General features: G+C 60.9%; 1 protein-coding gene across 3 annotated transcripts in view; it reads left to right on the top strand.

Annotated features, from left to right (window-relative positions):
- ADAP1 (ArfGAP with dual PH domains 1) overlaps positions 1-21535 on the top strand; it is a 53439-nt gene extending 31904 nt beyond the window's left edge. For 2 of the 3 annotated variants that reach the window (XM_034988219.1, XM_034988221.1), the window contains 8 exons: positions 3648-3730; positions 10071-10183; positions 10732-10878; positions 18615-18698; positions 18865-18927; positions 19490-19561; positions 19750-20002; positions 20086-21535. In XM_034988219.1, the coding sequence (XP_034844110.1) occupies positions 3648-3730; positions 10071-10183; positions 10732-10878; positions 18615-18698; positions 18865-18927; positions 19490-19561; positions 19750-20002; positions 20086-20114 (844 nt within the window). In that variant the 3' untranslated portion in view covers positions 20115-21535. The remainder of the gene's footprint in view (positions 1-3647; positions 3731-10070; positions 10184-10731; positions 10879-18614; positions 18699-18864; positions 18928-19489; positions 19562-19749; positions 20003-20085) is intronic. The other variant, XM_034988220.1, reaches the window with a different exon arrangement.
- Positions 21536-22456: the final 921 nt, after the last annotated feature.

Raw genomic sequence — 22456 nt, 5'->3', positions numbered from 1 at the left:
GTTCGTGTCAGGCGGTGACTCAGAGAGAGGCGGGGACCTGGGCCCCCTTCTTGTGTCCGCCCCGCTGCCCTCGGGCTCGGTCCTGCCGCCGTGGGAAGTAAGTCAGCACAGGTCCCCTCGGTTTTGCTTCTGCTGCAAGCCAGCCCCCCTGCTTCCTTCTCAGGGGCCCGGGCGGGGGGAGGCTGGAGCCCGGAGGTGCCCCCAAGTCCTTGGCGGGCAGGGTTCCCGGCTGGATGGGGCTCTGTGCCGGCTTGCTGGGGCGGGGGGGGGCCGAAACCCCAGCTGGGTTGGCTCACACAATAGAAATTCACCATCTCACCTCCTGGAGGCTGGCGGTCCAGGTGTGCAGGGCTCATCTCCTGAGCCCCCTCCTGGGCTTGGACGTGGCCATCCTGTGTCTGTCTGGACCCCCTCTCTGGGGGTGCCTCCACTCCAGCCTGACGCATTGTAACTTGTTAACCCACACCCATCTTCCTTCCAGAATGGGGCCCATCTGCAAGGTGCTGGGGGTTAGGACTCCAACGTATTTTTGAGGGTGGTGGGTGCAATTCAATCCATAAGAGCCCCAGAAATCAGGCAGATAAAGCGAGAGGAGGTCTTGGTTTGCTTCGGGGAGTTCAGAGGGCAAGCGGGTGTGGATGGCGGCCGTGCTGGGCCAGGGGCTCACCACCGTGAGGAGGGTGTATCCTCAGTTTCCCCACGGTACAAAGGAAGGGAAAGACACTGCCTGGGTGAGCTGCCCACCCGGTGGAAGGGGAAACTGAGGCACCAAGGGCAGTCACCTCCCCAGGAGGGGAAGCCCAGGCCTCAGCCTCTGGCAGAGTGTCCTAGAGCATGGGACTCAGAGGCTGACGGAGCCGGGGCAGGAGGGCGGTCAGGAGCGGTGGTCAGACGCCAGCCCCTGACATGGTGGCTGGCAAACAGCCACGCTCCCACTGGGGCTTTTGCACCAGCCTCAGGGGGCTGGGGGGGAGGAAGGGGTCCGCCGCCTGCCGGGTGCTGGGGTTGCCCCCGACGGGCTATTGGAAATGGGGGAGGCAGGCCCTGGGGGTCAGAGCAGGGCAACTCCAGGGCCGGGCAGGGTGGGTGGTCTGCTTCACGGGGGCGGTGGTCGCCCCACTCACCTGACCGCCCCCCGCCCTCCCAGCTCCAGGCAGCCAGTCCTGCACACATCCCAGCTCCGCATCTGCTCTGGGTTGAGGGGACCCATACTGACCCCGAGGACCCCGGCACTGGGGGGAGGCGGTGAAGCCTGTCTCCCCTAAGCTCCCGGGAACACAGGGCGGGTCTTAGGTTTCAAGAGCGGCGTCTGCTGGGGGTGTGGGCCTCCCTCATCATGAGGCTTGGTGGAGAGTGGGGCCCCCCCTCTGATGCTGGTTTTCCCTGGTGGAGGAGCCTGGGCCAGATGGCCTCAGGAGGTCAGGGCCCCCATATACTGCGGCACCCTGTCCGTGTTGGGGCCCCTGATGACTGAGTGGTTCCGATCAGGCTGCCCAGCAGGGTGGGGCTTCCCCGGTGCCTGCTGCCTGGCTTCCTCCACCTGCCGCCGCTGGGAGCCTCTGCGCCAGGCCCGGGTGGAGCCTCGGGGGCCAGCGTCCATGCAGAGGCTGTGGCCTGGGACCTCATGGGTGTGTGATGGTGCGGATGAGGCCACGGGATGGCTGTTAGCTGTCTGCGTCCCACTGACACGCCAGGCCCTGGCTCACACACGTCCGAGCAGCCAGGCGTGGCGTTCCCATGTTACAGAGAAGCGGGTGCAGGAGGGGAGCTGGCTCCCCGGGGTCCTGCAGCTCGGCCCTGTCGGGAGCTGAATGGTGTCCCCCAAAAAGCAGGTCAGGTCCAAACCCCAGGACCTGTGCAGGGCCCTTATCTGGGAACAGGGTCTTTGCAGATGAAACAAAGGGCCTGGAATGAGGGCTCGTGGGTTTTGGCTGGCGGAGCTGGAATGGCAAGTGTCCTCAGAAGAGGGGGTGCCGGGACCCAGGGAGGGTCTGCACAGAGATGGGCAGAGGCTGAGGATGCCGGAGGGGGGCCTTGTTCTGCAGAAGGAGCCGGCCCTGCCTGCCTGCCCCTGGCCTGGCCTCTGCACCCGGAGACCCTAAATCCCGGTGGCTTTCAGGGGCCTTGTGGAGCGGGGTTACGGGCGGCCCCAGGACCACGTGCACACCCACAGGGCTGGGCCCCTAGAGCCTGGTTTGGCCTCACGGGCCCAGCACGAGGCCTGAGGTCCCATCTGCTGCACTGGGCGGGGAGCCCCCGAGCCCGAGGGCCGTGCTGGGTCCCGAACTCACCTGGGTGTGTGTCACCCAGAGCCGGACGGCCCCTCCCGAGGGGTTGAGCGATCTCGCTGTGGTGCCAGCCAAGCTGACGTGACTTGGAAGTAGAAATGGAGGCTGTGGCCGCCCTTGGGGTCGGGTGTTAGCACAGCTGTGACAGCTGGAAGCTGAGGGGCTGGGGGCTGCCGGTGAGTGCAGAGGCGGGGCGGGAGGGATGGGGAGGGGTCACAGGCTGAGCTGGGGGTCAGCGAGGGTCTTGTCAGCACTGAAGAACCGAGGCAGGTGGGCCACGGAGAGCTCTGAGCAGCTCTGGGAGAGCAGACCGTGGGGGTGGCCTGGGTCAGGGCAGCGGCAGGGACGGGAGGCCGGGGCCGAGCCCCAGGGTCTGCCGAGGTGCAGGGCTCGGAGGATGAGGAGCTGGTGCCTTGCCCCGGTGTGCAGGGGGTGGGAGCTGTCGGAGGCATGTGCCGCCCAGCCGGTGGGGGCCGTGGGGGCCAGGACAGAGCGGCCCTGCTCTGTGGCCGGGCAGAGGCCTCCTCTGCTGCTCGCTGGGGCCGCCTTCCTGGCAGTCGGGGGTGAAGGGAGGGGATGTTACTCGGCCACGGGAAGACACGAAGCACGGAGGGGTGTGCGCCACCGTGAGGGTGAACCTCAGACGCTGGTCTGTGCACAAGGCCCGTCGCAGAAGGCCACACGCGCTGCCCGATGCCGCGTGGGCACAGGCCAGTCCACACGGCAGTGGACTGTGGTTGGGCCGGGTCAGGGGTATCCTCTCTGGGGTGATGGCGGTACAGCCTTGAGAGGGACTGTGAACCTGTGTATTTGACACTCAGTAGCCGCATTTGACGGTACATGAATTAGAGCTAATTTTTTTTAAGTTTATTTTTTCGAGTAAACTCTACACCCAGCGGGGGGCTCGAACTCGCAACCCCAAGATCAAGAGTCGCTCGCTCCAGCGACTCAGCCAGCCAAGCGCCCCTAGAGCTAATTTTTTTTCAAAGATTATTCTATTTATTTTAGAGCACGAGCAGGGGGAAGGGCGGAGGAAGAGAATCTCCGCTGAGCGCAGAGCCTGATGTCAGGACTCGATCCCATGACCCTGAGACCAAGACCTGAGCTGAAATCAAGAGTCGGACGCCCAACCGACTGAGCCACCCAGGCGCCCCAGAGCTAGTTTTTTTTTTTAAGGGGAAGTATTAGTGGTAAAACTATCTGATTAGCGAATAATTTTAAAAAATCAAAGCTGGTGGCCCTTCAGCCCTGCCTTCCGGAGGTGGACACGCGTTCTTTCAGGGGCCTTGTGCCCCTGGGGCGCCAGGGCCTCTGTGAGCCCTGTGGTGCGGCCCAGCACGACGCGTTCTCTCCTCCCAGACTCCTGCGTGAGCAGTGGATCCGGGCCAAGTACGAGCGGCAGGAGTTCACCCACCCTGACAAGCAGGAGCCCTACTCCGCAGGTAGGCCCTGTGCTCTGTGCCCCTTGTCTCTGTGCCTCTCCCTCTGGCCCTGTTTCTCTGTCCCTCTGTCCCCCTCTCTCTCTGTCCCTTGTCTCTCTGTCTCTGTCTCTCTATCCTGGTCTCTGTACCCCTCCTCCCCGCTCCTGGCACTCCTTTCGAATCTGGAGGACCAGCTAATTGGTCTGGGCCGTGTCTGGTCCTCCTGACACCGAGCTGGGTGGCCTGGTGCTCAGGGCCCGTGGCCATCAGCAGCCCAGCTCAGACGGGGTGGGTGCCATGGGGATGGCAGGGCCACGCTGGGTGCCCTGGCTGGTCGGGGAGGTGGGCCCGTGCTGGGCTGTCTGCAGGGTGAGCTGCTGCTGGTGGGAGGGGCGGGGCAGGCGCGCGGTGGGGCCCAGTCTCGGGGGACGGGAGGTGTGATGTGGGCCTGCCTCTGTGTCCCGGAGCTGCCCTCTCGGGAAAAAGTGGGCTCTGGGTTCCGGAAGTGGGGGGTGCGCACAGGGCAGCAACCCCGACAGACCTCCCCCCTGCATGTTTGGGTCCGTTCCAGGCGCTCAGGTCTGCGAGGGCCCGGTCTCTGCCTCCTGCCTCACGGAGCTCAGGAGGTGGTAATGACCGCGTGACAAGCTGGGGGCCTTCCTGCCTACAGGTGTGTCCCCGTCCCAGGCCCGAGGTCCCCCATTAGAACGCATTCCTCCAAGCTCCTGGTGCCGCCAAGCCCTGTCCCTCTTGGACAGGGGTGAGACAGTGGGCCAGGGACACACGGGACTGCGGGAGGGGCACGGTAGCAGGCCCTGAGCCGGTGGCCTTGGAGCCGATGGCTTCTCCATCAGCCCTTCCGGGGCCAGCAGAAGGGGCGGAGGCTCCACCCACCTGCCGCCACCAAGGCCCTCACCAAGCCGCCGTCCCCTGCACAGCTGCTAAATCTCACCTGCTCACAGCAGGGGCCTCCCCAGGGCCCCCCACATGCCCTCCTGGGGCTCCCAGGAGGAAGGGCAGCATTCGGGGGCACCCGGGGCCCCACGCCCCACGGCCTCTGAGGCCGGGCCAGCCAGGTGCCCCCAGACCAAAGCCTGCACAGGCCCCGGCCCCTCCGAGCCCCCTGCTGCCAGCCCCAGTGTCGGAGTGGGTGCACCTGGGCACCCCAAGGTGTCCTGGCCCTGTGGTTCCCCTTTGTGGGCTCCTCCCCCAGCCCCGCGAGGAGCACCAGGGGATTCCCGCGGGCACTTCCTGCCACAAGAGCACTTTCTCAGGCCCAGGGGAGGACATGCCCACCCGGCCCCTCCCACGAGGAGGACGGGAGCTGAAGGCCCCAGGAAAGGCCCCGGCCCTGGGAGCCATGCGAGGCCCAGGCCAGAGGCCACGAGCCCCCCACCCAGCTCGGAGGGGCCACGGGGACCGGCAGGTGGCGGGAGCCTGGGCCCCCAGCGGCGCATGGTGGGCGCGGGGTGCATCGCCCACAACTTGTCCCACTGCGTGTGGTGCCCCAGACCGCCCGGGAGGAAGGGCTCCAGCGCAGTTGTCTGCGGGGTGCCAGGCCCCGAAGCCAGACGTGAGGGCGACAAGACGGGCCACAGGGGAGAGGACACGAGCCCTGCCCACAGAGGGTGTGGACCGGGGAGGGAGGAGGGCTCGGCCCTTCTGACAGAAGAGGTCCACTGTCACCGAGGAAGAAACGGGGGAACGGGACGGCCAGCAGCGAGGGCCCCAGCGGAGCGGGTGTGGACCGGACCCCGCCAGGCGCCGAAATCCGAGGAAGCTGGGGGGAGCCGGCATTTGCGTGTCTCGAAGCGTCTTCCCCTGGATGTGGATTGGAATGGAGGCAAAGGGCCCGGCCGGCTGAGAAGCTGCTGGGGACGGGGCACCAGTGTCCGGACGGCGTGGCTGCCGTGACGTTCTTGCCGAAAATGCAAAGCCTCGCCTCGGCCGCGAGGAGACGCCAGACGGGCCCCGCGGAGGGACCCTGACCGGACTCGCTGGCCAGCACTGCTCAGGGCGTCAAGGCCGAGAAGCAGCTGCACGTTGTGCCCGGGTGGCATCGCGGGGCTGGGGCGGCAGTGGGGCTGCCATGAAGGGGGTTAGTCGTGCCGTCCGAGGTGGCTGCCGGCTCTGAGGCCCCTACCGCGGCCACTGGGGCTCCCCTCAGGTCACCGCACGCGCTGACGCCGGGCACCGCTTGGTGCTGGGGAGCGAGGGGTGTGGGGGGCCGCGGGCCCAGGGCTCCGAGTGGCTCTAACCTGGCACCCCCCGCCCTCGGTCAAGGTCGCGGGCGTGTGCGGATAAGGGGCCTCACCTGCCCCACCCCGGCTCACGGGGCGACCCTGGGGACCCTCCTGGCTCGCTCCCCACACTGTGCCCGCCTCGAGCCACAGCCTCAATGGCTGCCTTTCACGGGCCGGACAATGCCCCCCGTTGTCCCGAGGGCCAGGCCGCCCGGGCCGCCCCCAGTCACCGACAGACACAGCACTTCCTGCTGAGGCTTCGGACCCCATCCCCCTGCCCCCTCTCTGTGCAAAGCAGGGCCGGTCCCAGAGCTGCCACCCTGCCCCGCCTTTGTCCTAAGTGTCACAGGGTGAGCAGAGAGCTCCCTGCGTGACAGAGCCCATCCCCCCCGGGCCTCAGTTTCCTCCTCTGTGTAGTGGGGAGGACACGGTACTCAGCATGGGGTCGTCATTGGAAGCATTGACTGATGTTAGGTGTAACGCGCCCAGTGGGCCTGAGGCATCCCTGGGGTGGCAGGTGCAGGTCCAGTCAAGGGAAGGTGTTTGTGGGGTTCGGCCAGATGTGCCTCCCCCCACCCACCCCCCGCTGGATTCAGGACTGTTGGCCGCTTCCTGGCAGCATCTGCGTGGGAACCAGGTTTGGGGCACAGACTTGGCCATGCGGGAGGTTGTGCTGGTCCCCCAGTGAGGTGGCCAGGGTAGCAGGGGGCGAGGGACAAAGGAGCCCAGGCCTGGGCCCCCGTGTCAACCTCGTGGGGACTAGAACCTGTAGGCCTGGAACCAGGTCCTGGCCCTTCTGCGGAGGTGCCCAAGGTGGGCCTCAGTTTCCCTGGTGTCTTCTCAGGTCCTGGCTCTATGCCCAGAGCACACCTTTCCACCGGGCATCCCCTGGCAGAAGCCACACAGTGTGGGGCCCGTCTCCTGCCCTGGGAGGGCCACCCGGGGTCTGGGCACGGAACACCCAGCCTGGGCCCCCCGGCAAGCTCTCCTGCCCCTCAGAGCAAGGCCGCGTGTCCCTGCTGCAACGAAGAGGCCAACGTGTAACTTGTTCACGTAAGGTGCAGTCCACATGTGAGCCCCGTGCGGGGGATGGTCCTGTGACCAAGGCAGACACAGGACAGCCCCACTCTGCAGGCTGTCGGCCACCCCCAGCCCCAGCCCCTGCCCGGCTCCATGCCCCAGAGTCCTGCCTTTTCTGGGGTCATTCCACGGGGCCAGCCGCGCTGGAAGTTGGCCCTGCCGTGCCATCCCCATGGCTGCGACCTGAGTGTGGAGAGGTGTTGGTGTGCGGATGAGGTCCCCAGCTGGGGACCTCGGGTTGTGTTCAGTTCGAGGCTTTCATGTGGGCGTGGTTTTCTGGGTCGTGTGAGAAGAGTGTGGCGGTTCCTCGTTAATTTAAGCAGTTCTGCGGAGTGGCCCGCTGTCCTGCAGTCCCTCCGGCAGAGGGCACCGTACGTGTGCGCTTGCCGCACCTGGGACGGCCGTTCCTGTGGCTGGCTGTGGCCACTCCTGGGGCAGCGGTGGCCGACCATCACCACGGACGGTGCTGAGGATCCCCGCGCTTCCTGCCGGCGCTCCTCAGAGGGGCTTCGGGAGGAGGCAGCGGGGAGGCCGCGGACGGGTGGGCCCCGCACACGGCAGGGGTGGCACACCGTAGGCGCCCAGTAAATGCTGAGTGAGGCATCTGGCCTGTGCCCCAGGACTGGCTGGTCCTTTGGGAGGAGACGGTCTCCCCGGCACAGCCAAGCTCCAGGTATGCGTGTCGGGGGGCACCGCTGGGTCCCGTCCCGCTGCGTGCGCCGGGGAGACCCTCTGGCAGGGGTGCGGTCAGCGGGGGCGTGGGGGGAGGCTGGTGCAGCACAGACACCCCGAGCCCGGGTAGACGTCGGGACAGCACGGCGCCCTGGAGTCCGCAGGGCTCGGGGAACCCCGGCTCGGAGGCCCCGGTGTGGTGGGCGGGAGCCGTCCCGCTCAGGCCCACCTCCCCGGGGAGGCCAGGCCATGACGGGACGGGCAGGCTGCTGGCTTCACGGAGCGCCGAACAGCCGTCCTTGGGCGGGGCCGAGTCCGGGACCCCGGCCAGCGCCCGTCTGAAATTGCCGCTGCTGCTGTCCGGGGCCTGGGATTGGGCACCCTGGCCGCTGGCCGTCGCGGGCACGCGGCCCAGGAGCCAGGCCGACTGGGGCCAGCGCCCCCTCCATCCCACGGCTCCCGGCCGGGCCCGGGCCAGCGGGAGTGTGGGGTGGACGGTGGGGCTGGGTGGCCACCCCACTCAGCCGGCCGCCGGCCGCGTCCTGAGCCGCTGCTGCCGCCTGCTGGGCCCAGCAGGCAAGGCGGGCGGGCGGGCGGGCGGGCGTGGGGCAGGGGGTCCTGCAGGGCCCAAGGCCGGCGCTGGCTGGCAAGGTGACCTTGGACCAGGACCTCGCGTCTCTGTGCCTCAGGTTCCCCTTCTGTACAAGGAGGATGACACCTTGGAAGTCCTCTGGGGCTGGCACAGGATCATGTGGGTGACGTGCTCAGCCAGGGCCTCGTCGTGGGCAACGTTCACGGGTGCGGGTGGCCACCCGCCCTGCAGATGGCACGACTCCAGCTGCTGAGCAGACACCACCCTCGGGCGCGTCCCTGCGTCCACGCGTGGCTGCCCTGCGGGCCGGTGGACTTGCAGCTCTGCCCTGGGTAGAGTGCTCACGTGGTCGCTCTGCGTAGGGCCCCGTGTGGGCCTGGGGACTCGGTTCCCGCGCACACAGTGGGCATAGGCCTGCTGGCGCTCTGCGCAGGGGGCCCGGGGGGAGGGGAGAGGCCCCATCTGGCGCTGTCCCGCCACAGACTGAGGGGCACCAGCCGCCCCCTCCCCGACGCCAGGCTGCCGCCTCTTTAGGGTCGCGTGTCTCAAGCACAGAGAAAATAGCTCCTTGTCCCTGTGGTGTCAGGGCGGGGCTGCTAGGGCTGCAGGGGCGAGCGCGGGTCAGGGCCTAGAGGTGGCGTCCAGAATGCGACCGGCCCCGGCTGTCAGGGTCTGGGCTCCGCGGTGGGTGGCACCGCCCGCGCGGGCACCGAGGGCACGCCGGTCCAGCCTTCTCCTCCCATTCCGGGCCGGCCTCGGGCGTGGCAGCAGGACGGGTTCCCCGGGGAGAGCGGCCCGAAACCCGGGGCAGAGCTGCCGGGCGGTTTGTACGGGAAGCCACAGACCCTGACTGTGACGGGCGAACCCCGAGGAACGCGCCCACGGCATGCGGGTGTCCCTGGAGACTCAGCCCCGCGGGGCCGGCAGAGCTGGGAATGCGCTGCGGGCACGGCGGCAGCAGGCTCCCCTGCCCCTGCCCTGTGGAGGGACAGCACAGCCAGGCAGGGGGCACACGGGGCACGGCTCCTCTTGGGCACAAGGTCCTGGAACCGGCCTCACTGACGGGAACGTGACAGGACCGAACATGAAGGGAGGACAGTATTCCCTTCCTAGGGCCACTGGAGCAACGGGCCACAGAATCTGTGCCCGACGGCCTGGGGCATCCGGGGCTCCGAGCTCCGCAGAGTCGGGGGGCTGGAGTGGAGGGGTGGGCAGGGCCGGCTCCTCCCTGCGTCTCCTGTTTCCACAGTCACTTCTCCCTCCGCCTCCCGCGTGCGAGGACCCTTGTGATGACCTTGGGCTCACCTGGACAGTGCAGGACGCTGCCCGTCCCCAGACCCTCCAGACACGTGCGAGTCCTGTCCCGCTGTCCTGAGGACTCAGCAGTGGGCACCTTGCTCTGCTCTGCCGCCCCCCCACCCCCCCGGTGGCCACACAGGCGTCTCCGCACGCATTCGCCCGTGGGCCTGCACACAGGGTAGCGCACTGCACCCCTTTCCCTGTTTCTTACGCTTCCGGAAGGAAATGGGAAAACACGCCAAGCAGTAGGCAGCGGCGGGCAGCCTTTGGGGAGGGGGTGGCCTCGGGTCCCAGCGCCGTGGGCGAGTCCGGCCTGCGTCCACCAAGCTCCGCAGCCCTGAGGCCGACAGGTCTCCTGGCGAGAGGCCGGACGTCAGGCTGGAGTCCTCTCGCCCACACCCTCCGTGTGGGTCAGGCTGATGGCCTCCGCTCTGGTCCACTGTGACCCTCTGACCCACACCCCCCCTCTCCCCAGGATACCGAGAAGGCTTTCTCTGGAAGCGCGGCCGGGACAACGGGCAGTTTTTAAGCCGGAAGTTCGTGCTGACGGAGCGGGAAGGGTCCCTGAAGTATTTCAACAGAAATGATGTGAGCCCGGCACGGGGCCTGTACTGGCCGTTGTCCCCAGCTGCCCTCAGGCAATTCCTGGCCTGGAGTGGCTGCCCCCTCCCGTGGGGACCCCTGCCCACCCCTTGGTCGCAGTCGCTCCCTGGGGCCGGGCCTGGTTGGTAATGCTGGGCGCTCCCAAGCCCAACAGGGTCATCCAGGCGGCGGGCGGGGAGGGCTGGCCGGGCCCTGTGCCCACCCAGACCACCTCCAGGTCAGGACATCCCCGGTGACACACAGAGACAGAGGGCACTGCAGGGCAGTTTGCCAGCTCCCGGGCAAAGAGGAAAGCCAGGCTGGCAGGACGGGAGCAGGGGTGGGGGCACAGCAGACAGGAGGAGCTGCAGGGGGGAGGGGGGCCTGCCCGGGTGTCAGACAGCCCCCTTCCTCACCCCTGGGGAGGGCAGTGCTGTTACCTCAGACTTACAGGTCAGGAAGCCCAGGACCAGAGCGTGTAAGTAACTTACCCAAAGCCACACAGCGCAGCTGGCACCCACAGGCCCGCCTGGAGCTAACGGCCTTGCTTCCAGGCCAAGGAGCCCAAGGCTGTCATGAAGATCGAGCATCTGAACGCCACCTTCCAGCCAGCCAAGATCGGCCACCCGCACGGCCTGCAGGTCACCTACCTGAAGGACAACAGTACCCGCAACATCTTTGTCTACCACGAGGACGGGAAGGTGGGTGCCGGGCTGCTTGGTGGGGGCAGGGAGCTGGGGTGCTCCACCCTGCACGGCCACGTGGAGCCAGCGGGGCCCTGGCGGGGAGCGGACCTAGAATCCCTAAAGCCATCAGGGCCAGGGCTGTTCTTCGTTGGGAATTTTTGATGATGGATCCGGTCTCCTTACTCGTTTATAGGACCATTCAGATGGTCCACTTCTTCCTGACTTAGAATTGGTGGGTTTTCTGTTCCCAGGAATTTGTCCACTTCATCGAGGTGACCCTGTTGTTGGTGCACGGTTGTTCACAGCACGCTCTCATAGACCTTTTTATTTCTGGGAGCAGCGTCCCCAGCTTTGTGTCTGATTTGAGTGACTTGAGTCAGTTTCTTAGGCCATCCAGCTCAAGGCATGCGGATGCATTGATCTTCTCAAAGAAGCAACTTTTGCTTTCATTTAGCACTGATCTATCACCCAGCCATCCCCTCCCACCCTCGCACCAGAGCCTCTGCGGGGTGAGGGTGCCGGGAGCCCCCAGCCAACCCCTCGGGGTCTGTCCTTTCGTCACGGGTGGCCCCTCCTCCTTGTGACCTTGGTTTTCCATTTTTACCTCCGGAACACGGGCATGTGGATTAAAGGGCAAAATGTGTCTGCGACGCTTCAGCCACACAAGGGTCTGGCAACCACCTCTCTTCTCCCTTTTTTCTTGAGTAAAAATACACCTAAAATTCACCATTTTCATGATGTGTAAGCATACGGTTCTGGGTACATTGTGCAGCCATCCCCTCCACCCCTTCCAGAATGTTCCATCCTGCACACAGAGACCCTGTCCCTGTGACGCACAGACCCCCACCCGCTCCCCCAGCCCCGGCCCCGCCATCTACCCTCTGTGAGTCTGACGACTCTGGGACCTCGTGGGAGTGGGGTCCCCGTGCGTGTCCTTCTGGGCCTGGCTCGTGTCCTCGGGCCCCGTCCCCATGGGGGCAGGGGTCCGGTTGCTTCCTACGGCTGAGTGATCTGTCGTGTGGACGGACCACACTGTGTTTATCAGCCCCTACCCTGACGGACAGCTGGTGGTGTCATGAAGGATGCTGCTGTGAACTTGGGGCTACAAATACCTGAGACCCTACATTCAATTCTTGTGATTATATAGCCAGAAGCCAGAAGGTAACTGTTTTGAGGGCCCTCCCCGCTCTTGTCCACAGCAGCTGCACGGTTTGCGTTCCCCCCGACAGGGCACGAGGGTGCTGCTCCCTCCCCGTCCTCGCCAGTAGCTGTTCCTGGGTTCTGACGGGCACCGTGAGGTGTGCGAGGTGCTCGCGTGTTGCTTTTCATCTGCATTTCCCTGATGATGACTGAGGTTGAGCATCTTTCCATGTCCTGGTTGGCCGTTTGTGTGTCTTCAGGGAAAGGTCTGTTCAGGTCCCATTTTGCCCATTTTGGATTTTGGTGGTTTTTTCAGGTGTTGAGTTTTAGGGCTTCTCTATATATTCTGGATATTGATCTCTTAGCAGACACACGACTTGAAAACGTTGTCTCCCAATCTGTGGGTTGCCTTTCGCTCTGTGGATAGTGTCCCCTGGAGCACAAAATTTTTAAATTTTCATAAACTCCAGTCTGTCTTTTGCTGCCGACGCCTGTGGTGTCAGATCAACAAAATCATCGACATGTCCAGCGTCATGAAGCTTTTGCCTTGTGTTTTCTTCAGAGATTTGTATGGTTCAGGTTTATGTTTAGGTCTTTGATCCACTGAGTTGATTTTTTTTAAAGATTTTATTTATTTATTAGAGCAGTTATTTATTAGAGCAGGGGAGGGGGGAGGGGGAGGGGCAGAGGGAGAAGCAGGCTCCCCACTGAGCAGGGAGCCCGACGCGGGGCTTGATCCCAGGACCTGAGATCATGACCTGAGCCACCCACGCGCCCGCTGCCCCCCACTGAGTTAATTTTTATATGAGTCCAACTTCATTTTTTTTTATTATGTTACGTTAATCCCCATACATTACATCATTAGTTTTAGATGAAGTGTTCCATGATTCATTGTTTGTGCACAACACCCAGTGCTCCATGCAGAACGTGCCCTCCTCAATACCCACCACCGGGCCAACCCATCCTCCCACCCCCTCCCCCCCAGAACCCTCAGTTTGTTTTTCAGAGTCCATCGTCTCTCATGGTTCGTCTCCCCCTCCGATTTCCCCTTCATTCTTCCCCTCCTGCTATCTTCTTTTATTTTTTTCTTAACATATATTGCCTTATTTGTTTCAGAGGTACAGATCTGAGATTCAACAGTCTTGCACAATTCACAGCGCTTACCAGAGCACATACCCTCCCCAGTGTCTATCACCCAGTCACCCCATCCCTCCCACCCCACCCCACACTCCAGCAACCCTCAGTTTGTTTCCTGAGATTAAGAATTCCTTATATCAGTGAGGTCATATGATACATGTCTTTCTCTGATTGACTTATTTCGCTCAGCATAACACCCTCCAGTTCCATCCACGTCCTTGCAAATGGCAAGATCTCATTCCTTTTGATGGCTGCATAATATTCCATTGTATATATATACCACATCTTCTTTATCCATTCATCTGTCGATGGACATCTTGGCTCCTTCCACAGTTTGGCTATTGTGGACATTGCTGCTATAAAGGGGTGCACATACCCCAACTTCATTTTTTTTTTTTAATATTTTATTTATTTATTTGACAGAGAGAACACAAGTAGGCAGAGTGGCAGGCAGAGAGAGAGAGAGGGAGAAACAGGCTCCCCACTGGGCAGGGAGCCTGATGTGGGGCTCAGTCCCAGGACCCTGGGATCATGACCTGAGCCGAAGGCAGACGCTTAACGACTGAGCCACCCAGGCGCACCCAACTTCATTCTTTTTTACGTGGATATCCAGTTTCCGCAGTACCGTTGAAAAGACAGTCCTTTCCCGATTAAACGGTATTGACACTTTTCTCAACAAATAATTTGACCAATTTCTGGGCTCTCTCTCCTATTCCACTGGTCTATGTCTGTCTTTATGCCAGTGCCATGCTCTTTGGACTGCTCTGACTTCGTCATAAGTTTTGAAATTAGAAGTGCAGTTCTTCCAGTTTTGTTCTTTTTAAGGATTATTTGGCTACTTGGGTTCCCAGATATTCCATATGAATTTTGTCAAATACATTTAATGCATCAACTAAGATGATCATGTGATTTGTTTTTCCTTCATTCTATTAATGTGGTGTATTAACTTCATCAGTTTTCATGTTGAGAATCCCTTGCATTTTAGGAATAAATCTCACTTGGTCATGGTGTATAATCCTTAATATACTGCTGAATTCGGTTCATTAGTATCTTGTTGAGGACTTTTACATCAGTGTTCACAAGGGCTATGGGTCTGTGGTTGTCTTGTATTTTTGTCTGGCTTTGGTATCCAGGTTATGCTGGGTATAATATAGAAGAGCTCACAGAAAGAGTTAGGAAGTGCTCCCTCCCCCTCAATTCTTTTGGAAAAGTTTGGGAAGGATTGGTGTTGGTTATTAAGTGTTGAGTAGAATTCACCAGGAAAGCCATCAGGGCCAGGGCTGTTCTTCGTTGGGAATTTTTGATGATGGATCCGGTCTCCTTACTCGTTTATAGGACCATTCAGATGGTCCACTTCTTCCTGACTTAGAATTGGTGGGTTTTCTCTTTCCAGGAATTTGTCCACTTCATCGAGGTGACCCTGTTGGTGTACGGTTGTTCACAGCACGCTCTCATAGACCTTTTTATTTCTGGGAGCAGCGTCCCCAGCTTTGTGTCTGATTTGAGTGACTTGAGTCAGTTTCTTAGGCCATCCAGCTCAAGGCATGCCGATGCATTGATCTTCTCAAAGAAGCAACTTTTGCTTTCATTTATTTTCTCTATTGGTTTTCTTTTCTCCATTTCATTGATCTCTACTCCAGTCCTTATGATTTCCTCCCTTCTGCCAGCTTTGGGTTTAGTTTCTTCTTTGCCTAGTTCCTTCGGTTGTAAGTTCGGTCGTTGGCTTGACATCCTTCTTGTTTTGTAATGTCACCATTTATAGCTACAGATTTCCCCGTTAGCACCACCGTTGCTACATCCTGTGTTCTGGTGTCGTGTTTTGTTTTCCTTCATCTAATTTCATTTCATTTCTAATTTCCCTTGTGATCTCTTCCTTGATCCACTGGTCGTTTAAAAGCGTGTTACATTTCCGCCACGTTGTGAATGTCCCAGTTTTCTTTGTGTTGACTTCTAACTCCACCCTGATGTGGCCAGAGAAGGTACTCTGTAAGACACCTACCTTTTAAAATCGATCTAGACTTACCTGCGGCCTCACGTGTGGTCGATCCCGTACAACGGTACGACGCCCGGCGGGCCCTAGGGAGGAATGCGTGTGCCGTCCTGGATCCTCGGTTTCCTTACTCCTGCCGGATGTCTCTGTCCATCAGTGTGAGTGCAGCATCGCGGTGTCCAGCTGTCATTCGAGGCTGGCGATGTCCCCCTCCAGCTCTGTCGGGTTCGGCTTCCTGTGCTTGGATAGTCTGTCATTAGGTGCGTAAATGTAATTGTTAGACCTTCTTGCTGTATCGAGGCTTCTACTCACATAGACTGTCCTCCTTCGTCCCTGTGGGCTTTTCCTGACTTAGTCTGTTTGTCTGATGTTCGTGAAACCACTCCAGCTCTCTCCTGCTGGCTGTCCACGCACGGTATCCTCTCCCATCCTTTGACTTCCGACCCGCTGTGTCTTTAGATCTGGGCCGCATCTCTCGTGGACAGCCCGTGGTGTACCACGTGCTTCTGTCCGTCCTGCCGTTCTCTGCCTGTTGACTGGAGAGGTTCATCCCTTTACCTGTAATGTGAACGCCGGTAAGGAGGGACTTCCTCCTCCCTTGTGCCCTTTATGTTGTGTGTGGCCTACAGCTTTTTTTGTCCCTCGTTTCCTGCATTCCTGTCGTCTTCTGTGTTTAGTTTATGTGAAATGTTTAAATTCCCTCCTAATTTCCTTTTGTGTATATTCTATAGCTCTTTTCTTCCTTGTTGCCACGGAGATTATATTTAACATCCTAAATTTATAACCTCCTAAATCGAATCTGTAGTAGTCTAACTTCAGTAACGTGCAGAAACCCTGTTCCTTCACAGCTGTCTGTACGACACCCTTTTGGTTGTCGAAGTCACAGTATTTCATCTTTACACGTTGTGTGCCCCAAGACATAATCATTCTTTTAAATGCACTGTCTCCTAATGTAGGCATAAAACAAGATTTGCAATTACAAGTAAGTTACAGTAATAGCAGCTTTTAATTCCTGATTATTTTTCTTTAAAAGTATTAGTCTTTTTACTTTTTAAAAGATTTTATTTATTTAAGAGAGAAAGCGACAGAGAACATGAACAGGGAGGAGAGGAAGAAGCATACTCCTTGTTTGGCAGGGAGCCCGACAGGGGCTCGATCCTAGGACCCTGGGATACTGACCTGAGCCGAAGGCAGACACTTAACCAACTGAGCCACCCAGGCGCCCCAAAAGTATTAGTCTTTTATATCATGTAGATAACAAAGAGTAGTTACCTTTCCTGAGATCATTTCTCCATATAGCTTCAAGTTACTATTGTTATTTCATCCTTGATCCTGATCTTAGGGGAAAAGCACTGTTTTTCCCTACTGCACATGAGGTCAGCTGTAGACTTGTCACATAAGCAGGCCTTCATCATGTCAACATATGTCCCATCTAACCCTGCTTTATCGTGAAGAGATGTTGTACTTTGTCAATTGCTTTCCTTTGCTTTTTCTGCATCTACTGAGATGATCATATGGTTTTTAAATGTTTTGTTGATGTGACATGTCCCGTTGATTGGTTTGCAAATGTTGAGCCATCCTTGCATCCCTGGAAGAAACCTACTTGCTTGGGGTGAATGATCCTTTCAATGTATTGTTGGATTTGGTTTGCTGGTATTTCGTTGAGGATTTTTGCATCTGTGTTCATCAGAAATACTGACCCGTAGTTCTCTTTTTTCACAGTGTGTCTGGTTTGTTATCAGGGTAATGCTGGCCTCATAGAATGAATCTGGAAGCTTTCCTTCTATTTTTTTGCAATAGTTTGAGAATAGCTATTAACTCTTTTTTAAATGTTTGGTAAAATTCACTGGTGAAGCCACCTGGTCCTGGACTTTTGTGTGTTGTGTTCTTTGGTTACAGATTCCATTTTGTTACTAGTAATAATTATTGTGTGTTCAAATTTTCTATTTCTTCCTGATCCTGGTTTTGTAAGATTGCATGTGGTATGAACAGGTTTTAGGCGGGTCATGGCTCAAGGCATATGGGCCAGTCTTCAGCTTTATCCAGAAGCCTCCACCCTCATTTTCCTTGGGAGACTGAGCCCAGGGCCCTTCTGTATGTGTAGCATGATGCTCTGCTGGCCTGAGTCCCCAGTGGTCCCCCTCCCTCAGAGAGGATTGTGGTTAGGGTACCTGCTCTGGGCTGGGCTCTGTGCCTAGATACAGGTAAGCCTGTCTGACATGGCTCTGCCGTCAGGTAGTGACTGCACCGTGTGCCCGTAGAGACGGGCGTGAGTCAGAGACCAGCGACTAAAATCCTCCTTACACTGAGGGCTAGGAACAGTGACTCTGCACAGTGGGGGGGGCAGGGACCACATCCCAAAGGTGAAGACAGGTACTGGGATGGCATGTGCTAAGGCCCTGTGGCCAGATGGAAAAGGATAATTTTGAGAAGCTGACCAGGCTGAGGTAGGAAAGGAAGGGCATTTGAGCTGGGCAGATCCTGCAGGGCCTGTGGCCATGCTGTGGACTTGTATCTTTATTAGAGGTGCAGTGTTCTGCTTGGAAGATGTCATGGCCAACTTGAACTGCCACTGACCTATCCAGCTGCCATGGTTTCAATGAGCTGAGGGAGTCCTGAGGGAGGAGGGAGACCAGTGCTGGGGAGCAGGCAGGAGACAATGCCTTCTGGCCCCAGGGGAGGGACTGGAGAGTTCACTGGTGCCTAGAATGGGGTTGGGTGCACCAGGGGTGAAGAGGGTTGTGGGCAGGGCCCAGAGTGTTAAAGTCACAGCCTGGATTGGGAACCCTGTGCACCAGGTGGGGGAGACAGAGCGTTGGTGTAGACACTGCAGCATGGACCTGGCCCATGCAGCAGGTGGGCGTGGTGGAGGAGGAGTAACTTTAGCTGGGGTCCAGGTGGCCGTGGGATGACCCCTTGGGCAGGAGTGGGCTCTGGAGCCCTCACAGGCATGCAGGTGCCCTGTGGCTGGCAATGGCCAGCTGTTGGCAGGGGAAGGAGATACTTGGGCAGATTCCAGCATCCCGTGGGCAGGTGTCTCGGGAGTGGTGGGGCATGGCAGCCAGGAGGGGTAGGGGCTGCGGGCCCACCCTGTCCAGCGAGGGGGTTCGGCTCACGCAGAGCAGCTCTCTCCTCCTCCTCCCCTTGAAGATGGGAGGCAGCAGCTCTGGGTGGATTTAAAAATAGATGAGCCTCGCTCTGGGCAACATACTCGGTTTGTAAAAATAACCCCATGTGAGAGGAGAAAAGCCTCCCCACACCCAAATCTGCATCAGGGCTTGGGGGCCGGCTGGCTTGACATTGGCCCTCCCGCCCATTTGTCCCCTGCCCATCCCGAGCTGGCTGGCCACAGCATGGCTTGTTCCCTGGCCCCCTGGCCCGTCCCCCGTGTGGAGCCGTCCCTGTCCTCCCAGGCCACCTCAGGGCCGTCCCCGGCAGCCTGCATCCACCCTCCTGCCTGTGTTCACCTACCTCTGACCCACAGGAGATCGTGGACTGGTTCAACGCGCTCCGTGCTGCCCGCTTCCACTACCTGCAGGTGGCATTCCCAGGGGCCAGTGATGCTGATGTGAGTGGCGACTGCTTGTGTCCGCTGGGGGGCTGGGGGACTGTACCCCTCTCCTTTATTCTGGGGCATTTCAGCTCAGCGGCAGCAAGCAAGTGGGGAGGGAGCCGGGGGTGTGTGGGGGAGAGCGACCAGGACGGCCCAGGCCTGAGCCCATCTTCTGCCCTAGCTGGTGCCGAAGCTCTCCCGGAACTACCTGAAGGAAGGCTACATGGAGAAAACGGGGCCCAAGGTGGGTCTGACCAGCTGGCCTGAGCCCCCCAGGCCTCCTCTGAGATCAGCGTCTCCGCTACCTGGGGCTGGGTGGGGCTGGGGTGGCCGTGGTGGGTCCAAGTGCCAGGAGCACCTCCGGGAGAGGACTTTGAACGGATCATCTTGGTGTGGATGGCCCTGGACCCCAAAACCTTTTGTAAGCAGGGGCCCTGTGGACCCAGGACTGTGGGGCTCTGGATCGGGCTGAGCCGGCCTCGTGCCTCCGCCCCCCTTCATCAGGCCCCCCCGTGCACCTCCTCGGGCCCTACAGGGGCCAGCTCAGCCCCTTCCCTGCCTCGAGGAGCACACACGCGGTAGCCCCACAGCCCGGACGGGGCCCCCAGGGAGGACCGCGAGGAGTAGGACGTGGGGAGGGGAGGAAGAGCACGTGCAAAGGCCCTTAGTGCAGCCACCTGGCGGACAGAGCAGGATGCAGCAGGGCCCACAGAAGGCGCCGCGAATGAATGAAGGATGAATGAACGCACGGGGGGGTGCCCCGCCTCAGGCTGACCAGCGGGACCCCGGCCCTCTCTGACCCACAGCAAACAGAAGGCTTCCGGAAGCGCTGGTTCACCATGGATGACCGGAGGCTCATGTACTTCAAAGATCCCCTGGTAAGGGAGGGTCTCGGCCCAGGTCGGCTGGGCCCTTGCAGGGTGGACGTGTCCTCCCCCACAACACGGAGATGAGCGACAGGCCCCCGTCTGCTGGCCGCAGGCGCGGGGATGAGGAGCAGGAGGGCGGGCCGGGTCTCTGGGGTCGGGGCTTCCCCGGCTGAGAGCAAAGCCACCCCCTTGCCTAGGGGCTGCCCGGCCTCTGCCCACAGGACGCCTTTGCTCGTGGGGAAGTCTTCATCGGCAGCAGGGAGAGTGGCTACACGGTGCTGGACGGACTCCCGCCATCCACCCAGGGCCACCACTGGCCACACGGTATCACCATCGTGACGCCAGGGCGTAGGTTCCTGCTGGCCTGCGAGACGGAGCCAGAGCAGCGGGCCTGGGTGGAGGCTTTTCGGAAGGTCGTGGACAGGCCCATGCTGCCCCAGGAGTACGCGGGTGAGTGCAGGGGGGGTGGCAGGGGAGGGAGCCCAACGCCTCCCGGGTGGCCGTGACACGGCTGAACGCCTGTCCTTTTCCAGTGGAAGCCCACTTCAAACATAAACCCTAACGAGAGATGGTTCTGGAGGCCCGAGGGAACTGGACTCGCTGAAGTGGCCATCGGGGAGGCAGCGGCCAGACTGGGGGGCTGGCAGATGAAGGACCCGGCTTCCTGGCCCCAGCCCTAAGTGGCGGCCCCGGACTTGGCCACGTGGGGCCTGGGCTTTAGCCACTAGGACCTGTTCCTCTGGAACCTCACTGCAGGCCGGCCGACCTGACCTCTGACCCCACCATGCTGCCACCCGCCCACCCACCCACTGAACCACCCTTCCTCTGAGGCCTAGGCCCGGCCTCCTGGCTCAGGGCAGCCTGGCAGCCCCTCACCAACTCCCCTTGCCCCCTGCCCACCTGAGCAGGACCCTGCCCCTGACCAGGAGGCTGGGCCGTGGGGACAGCAGGCGGCCTGCATGCCTCCCCTCCCCACCCTGCTCCTCCAAGTCCCCCTCAACAAGTATTTATTGAGCACCTGCTGTGTGTCGGTCCTGGGGTCCTGGGTGCTAGCATGGGGGACATGGTCCTCCTCCTCAAGCAGCTGACCTGGCACGTGCGTGAGGGCCCTGGGGGTCAGAGGCACTGGGGAGCTGCAGCTCCCTGGGCCCCAGCACGCCTGGATTGGAAGGGCGAATGGAGGGTCAGCTCCTGTCTGCCCCCCGCTGGGCACTGGCTGCTGACCCACCCCACCAGCCTGACCTTGTGGTCACTGAGCCCTTGGAAGATGGAAGCCCAGAGTCCCCCACAGGACCCAGCATACTGGCCAGCCGGTACTTACAACCACTTAGCCTCCTCCCCCAGTGGGGGGCTGGGGGGGCAGAGAAGCAGCATGTGTAGGTGGCGGGTACCGACTGGGTGATTTGGGTGGCCCCCCAGCCCCCGTCATCCCCTAAGGCAGCCCTGGACCAGCCCTTGAGAGGACCAGGAGAGCGTCCCCAAGGCAGGGTGTCCTGTCACGCCAACCCTCATGTCCTATCCTGAAGTGGCCCCTTGTGTAGGTCAGGGGCTGGGGAGGGGGCATGGGGTCCCCAGGAGGACCTACCTGCTGGGCTCCGATACGTGCCAGGAGTGGGGACGTCCCCAGAAGGGTGCCCCAGGGCCTCTGCCTATCGTCGTGGGCCTGACTCCCACCACCCCATCTCCCCTCTGCACCTGAGCATGGGGCTCCCCTGCTCAGACCCGTGTAGGCCTGGATGGGGGTGCAGCTGCAGGGGCAAGAGAGGAGTGCCCCCCTCACTCCCATCTCTGCTCCGGTCCCCAAGATGGCTGGGCCGGGGGGTGAGGACAGTCACAGGGTCACCCAGGGCCCCCACCCCCTCCTGCTCCAGGCAGGTGCCTCTTCCCCAGCCACGCCAGATGCCACACCCGTGATCGCTAGCCCATCTTCCCCGCTTCTAGACAAAGAACCTCAAGCCCCAGAGGCGGCGGCGGGGGGGAGGGGGGGGGCGGGTTTCTCATCCTGGGCGGAAATGAAGAGAGAGGCCCCCAGGACCCCCCCCCCCCCCCCATCCCCATCCGGGGAGCAGCCCCAGCCACGCATTCTCCGGGACTGGTCTTCTAGGCCGTCTTGACCAGACTCAAGGGCGTCGTGCCCAAGACGATAACATGTTAAAAAGAACCACCAGAACGTTCTACCACTGGTGGGAGTTCTCCAACGAGGTCGGGAGCTCATGGCCCGCAAAGGGTGGTCACGGTGCTTACCTCACACACCTCCGCCCAGTGGAGACGTGGGCAACCCACGACCCGCGTGCTACGAACGGGAGGCCGCGTTCCCAGGAAATGACAGTGCCCTTCACAACTGCATGGAAAAAGTGGCCGTGCTCACAGGGAAAGCGGGGTCAGGTGCACAGCTGCAAAGCGGTCCCCCACCCGGGAGGGGGGTCTCCACGTGCTGAGGACAGACAGACGCTGCCACCACGAGGGGAGTGCGGAGGGACGCCGGGAGGTGTGCGCGGTCTGGGCTCATCTACTTAGCGTGGGGCGGAATTCCACAGAAAAACCCACGTTCTGCTCCGACGTCCCTCCCACTGGACCGACTGTGCCGGACGCATTATCGTGGCTTCAGAACAAGCATCACGGCACAAGCCGGGGGTCCGTCGCAGGCGTGGGGCCTGCCCCTCGCCAGGACTCCCTCCACCACCCTCCTCCACAGAGAGCCCCGGTGGGCAGTCTGGGGGGGGCTCAGCGTGCTCCTGCCCCCACCCCGTGGCCTGCACGCAGAACCTGTGACCAGGCAGGACCCCACTGGATTTGGTTTCTCGCATTTAAAGAAACCACCACGTCGTTACACAGAATCACAAGACCTTCCCGACACGGGCCGCTCGTGGCCGTCCACAGCGCCCCCTGCGGGCACAGCGCGCA

This window comes from Mirounga leonina, unplaced genomic scaffold, assembly GCF_011800145.1.
Source record: "Mirounga leonina isolate KUSES-001 unplaced genomic scaffold, KU_Mleo_1.0 Mir_454, whole genome shotgun sequence".
In the NCBI taxonomy this organism is placed as follows: domain Eukaryota; kingdom Metazoa; phylum Chordata; class Mammalia; order Carnivora; family Phocidae; genus Mirounga; species Mirounga leonina.
The sequence above is the reverse complement of the archived record's forward strand: the minus strand, read 5'-3'. Positions and strand labels throughout refer to the sequence as shown.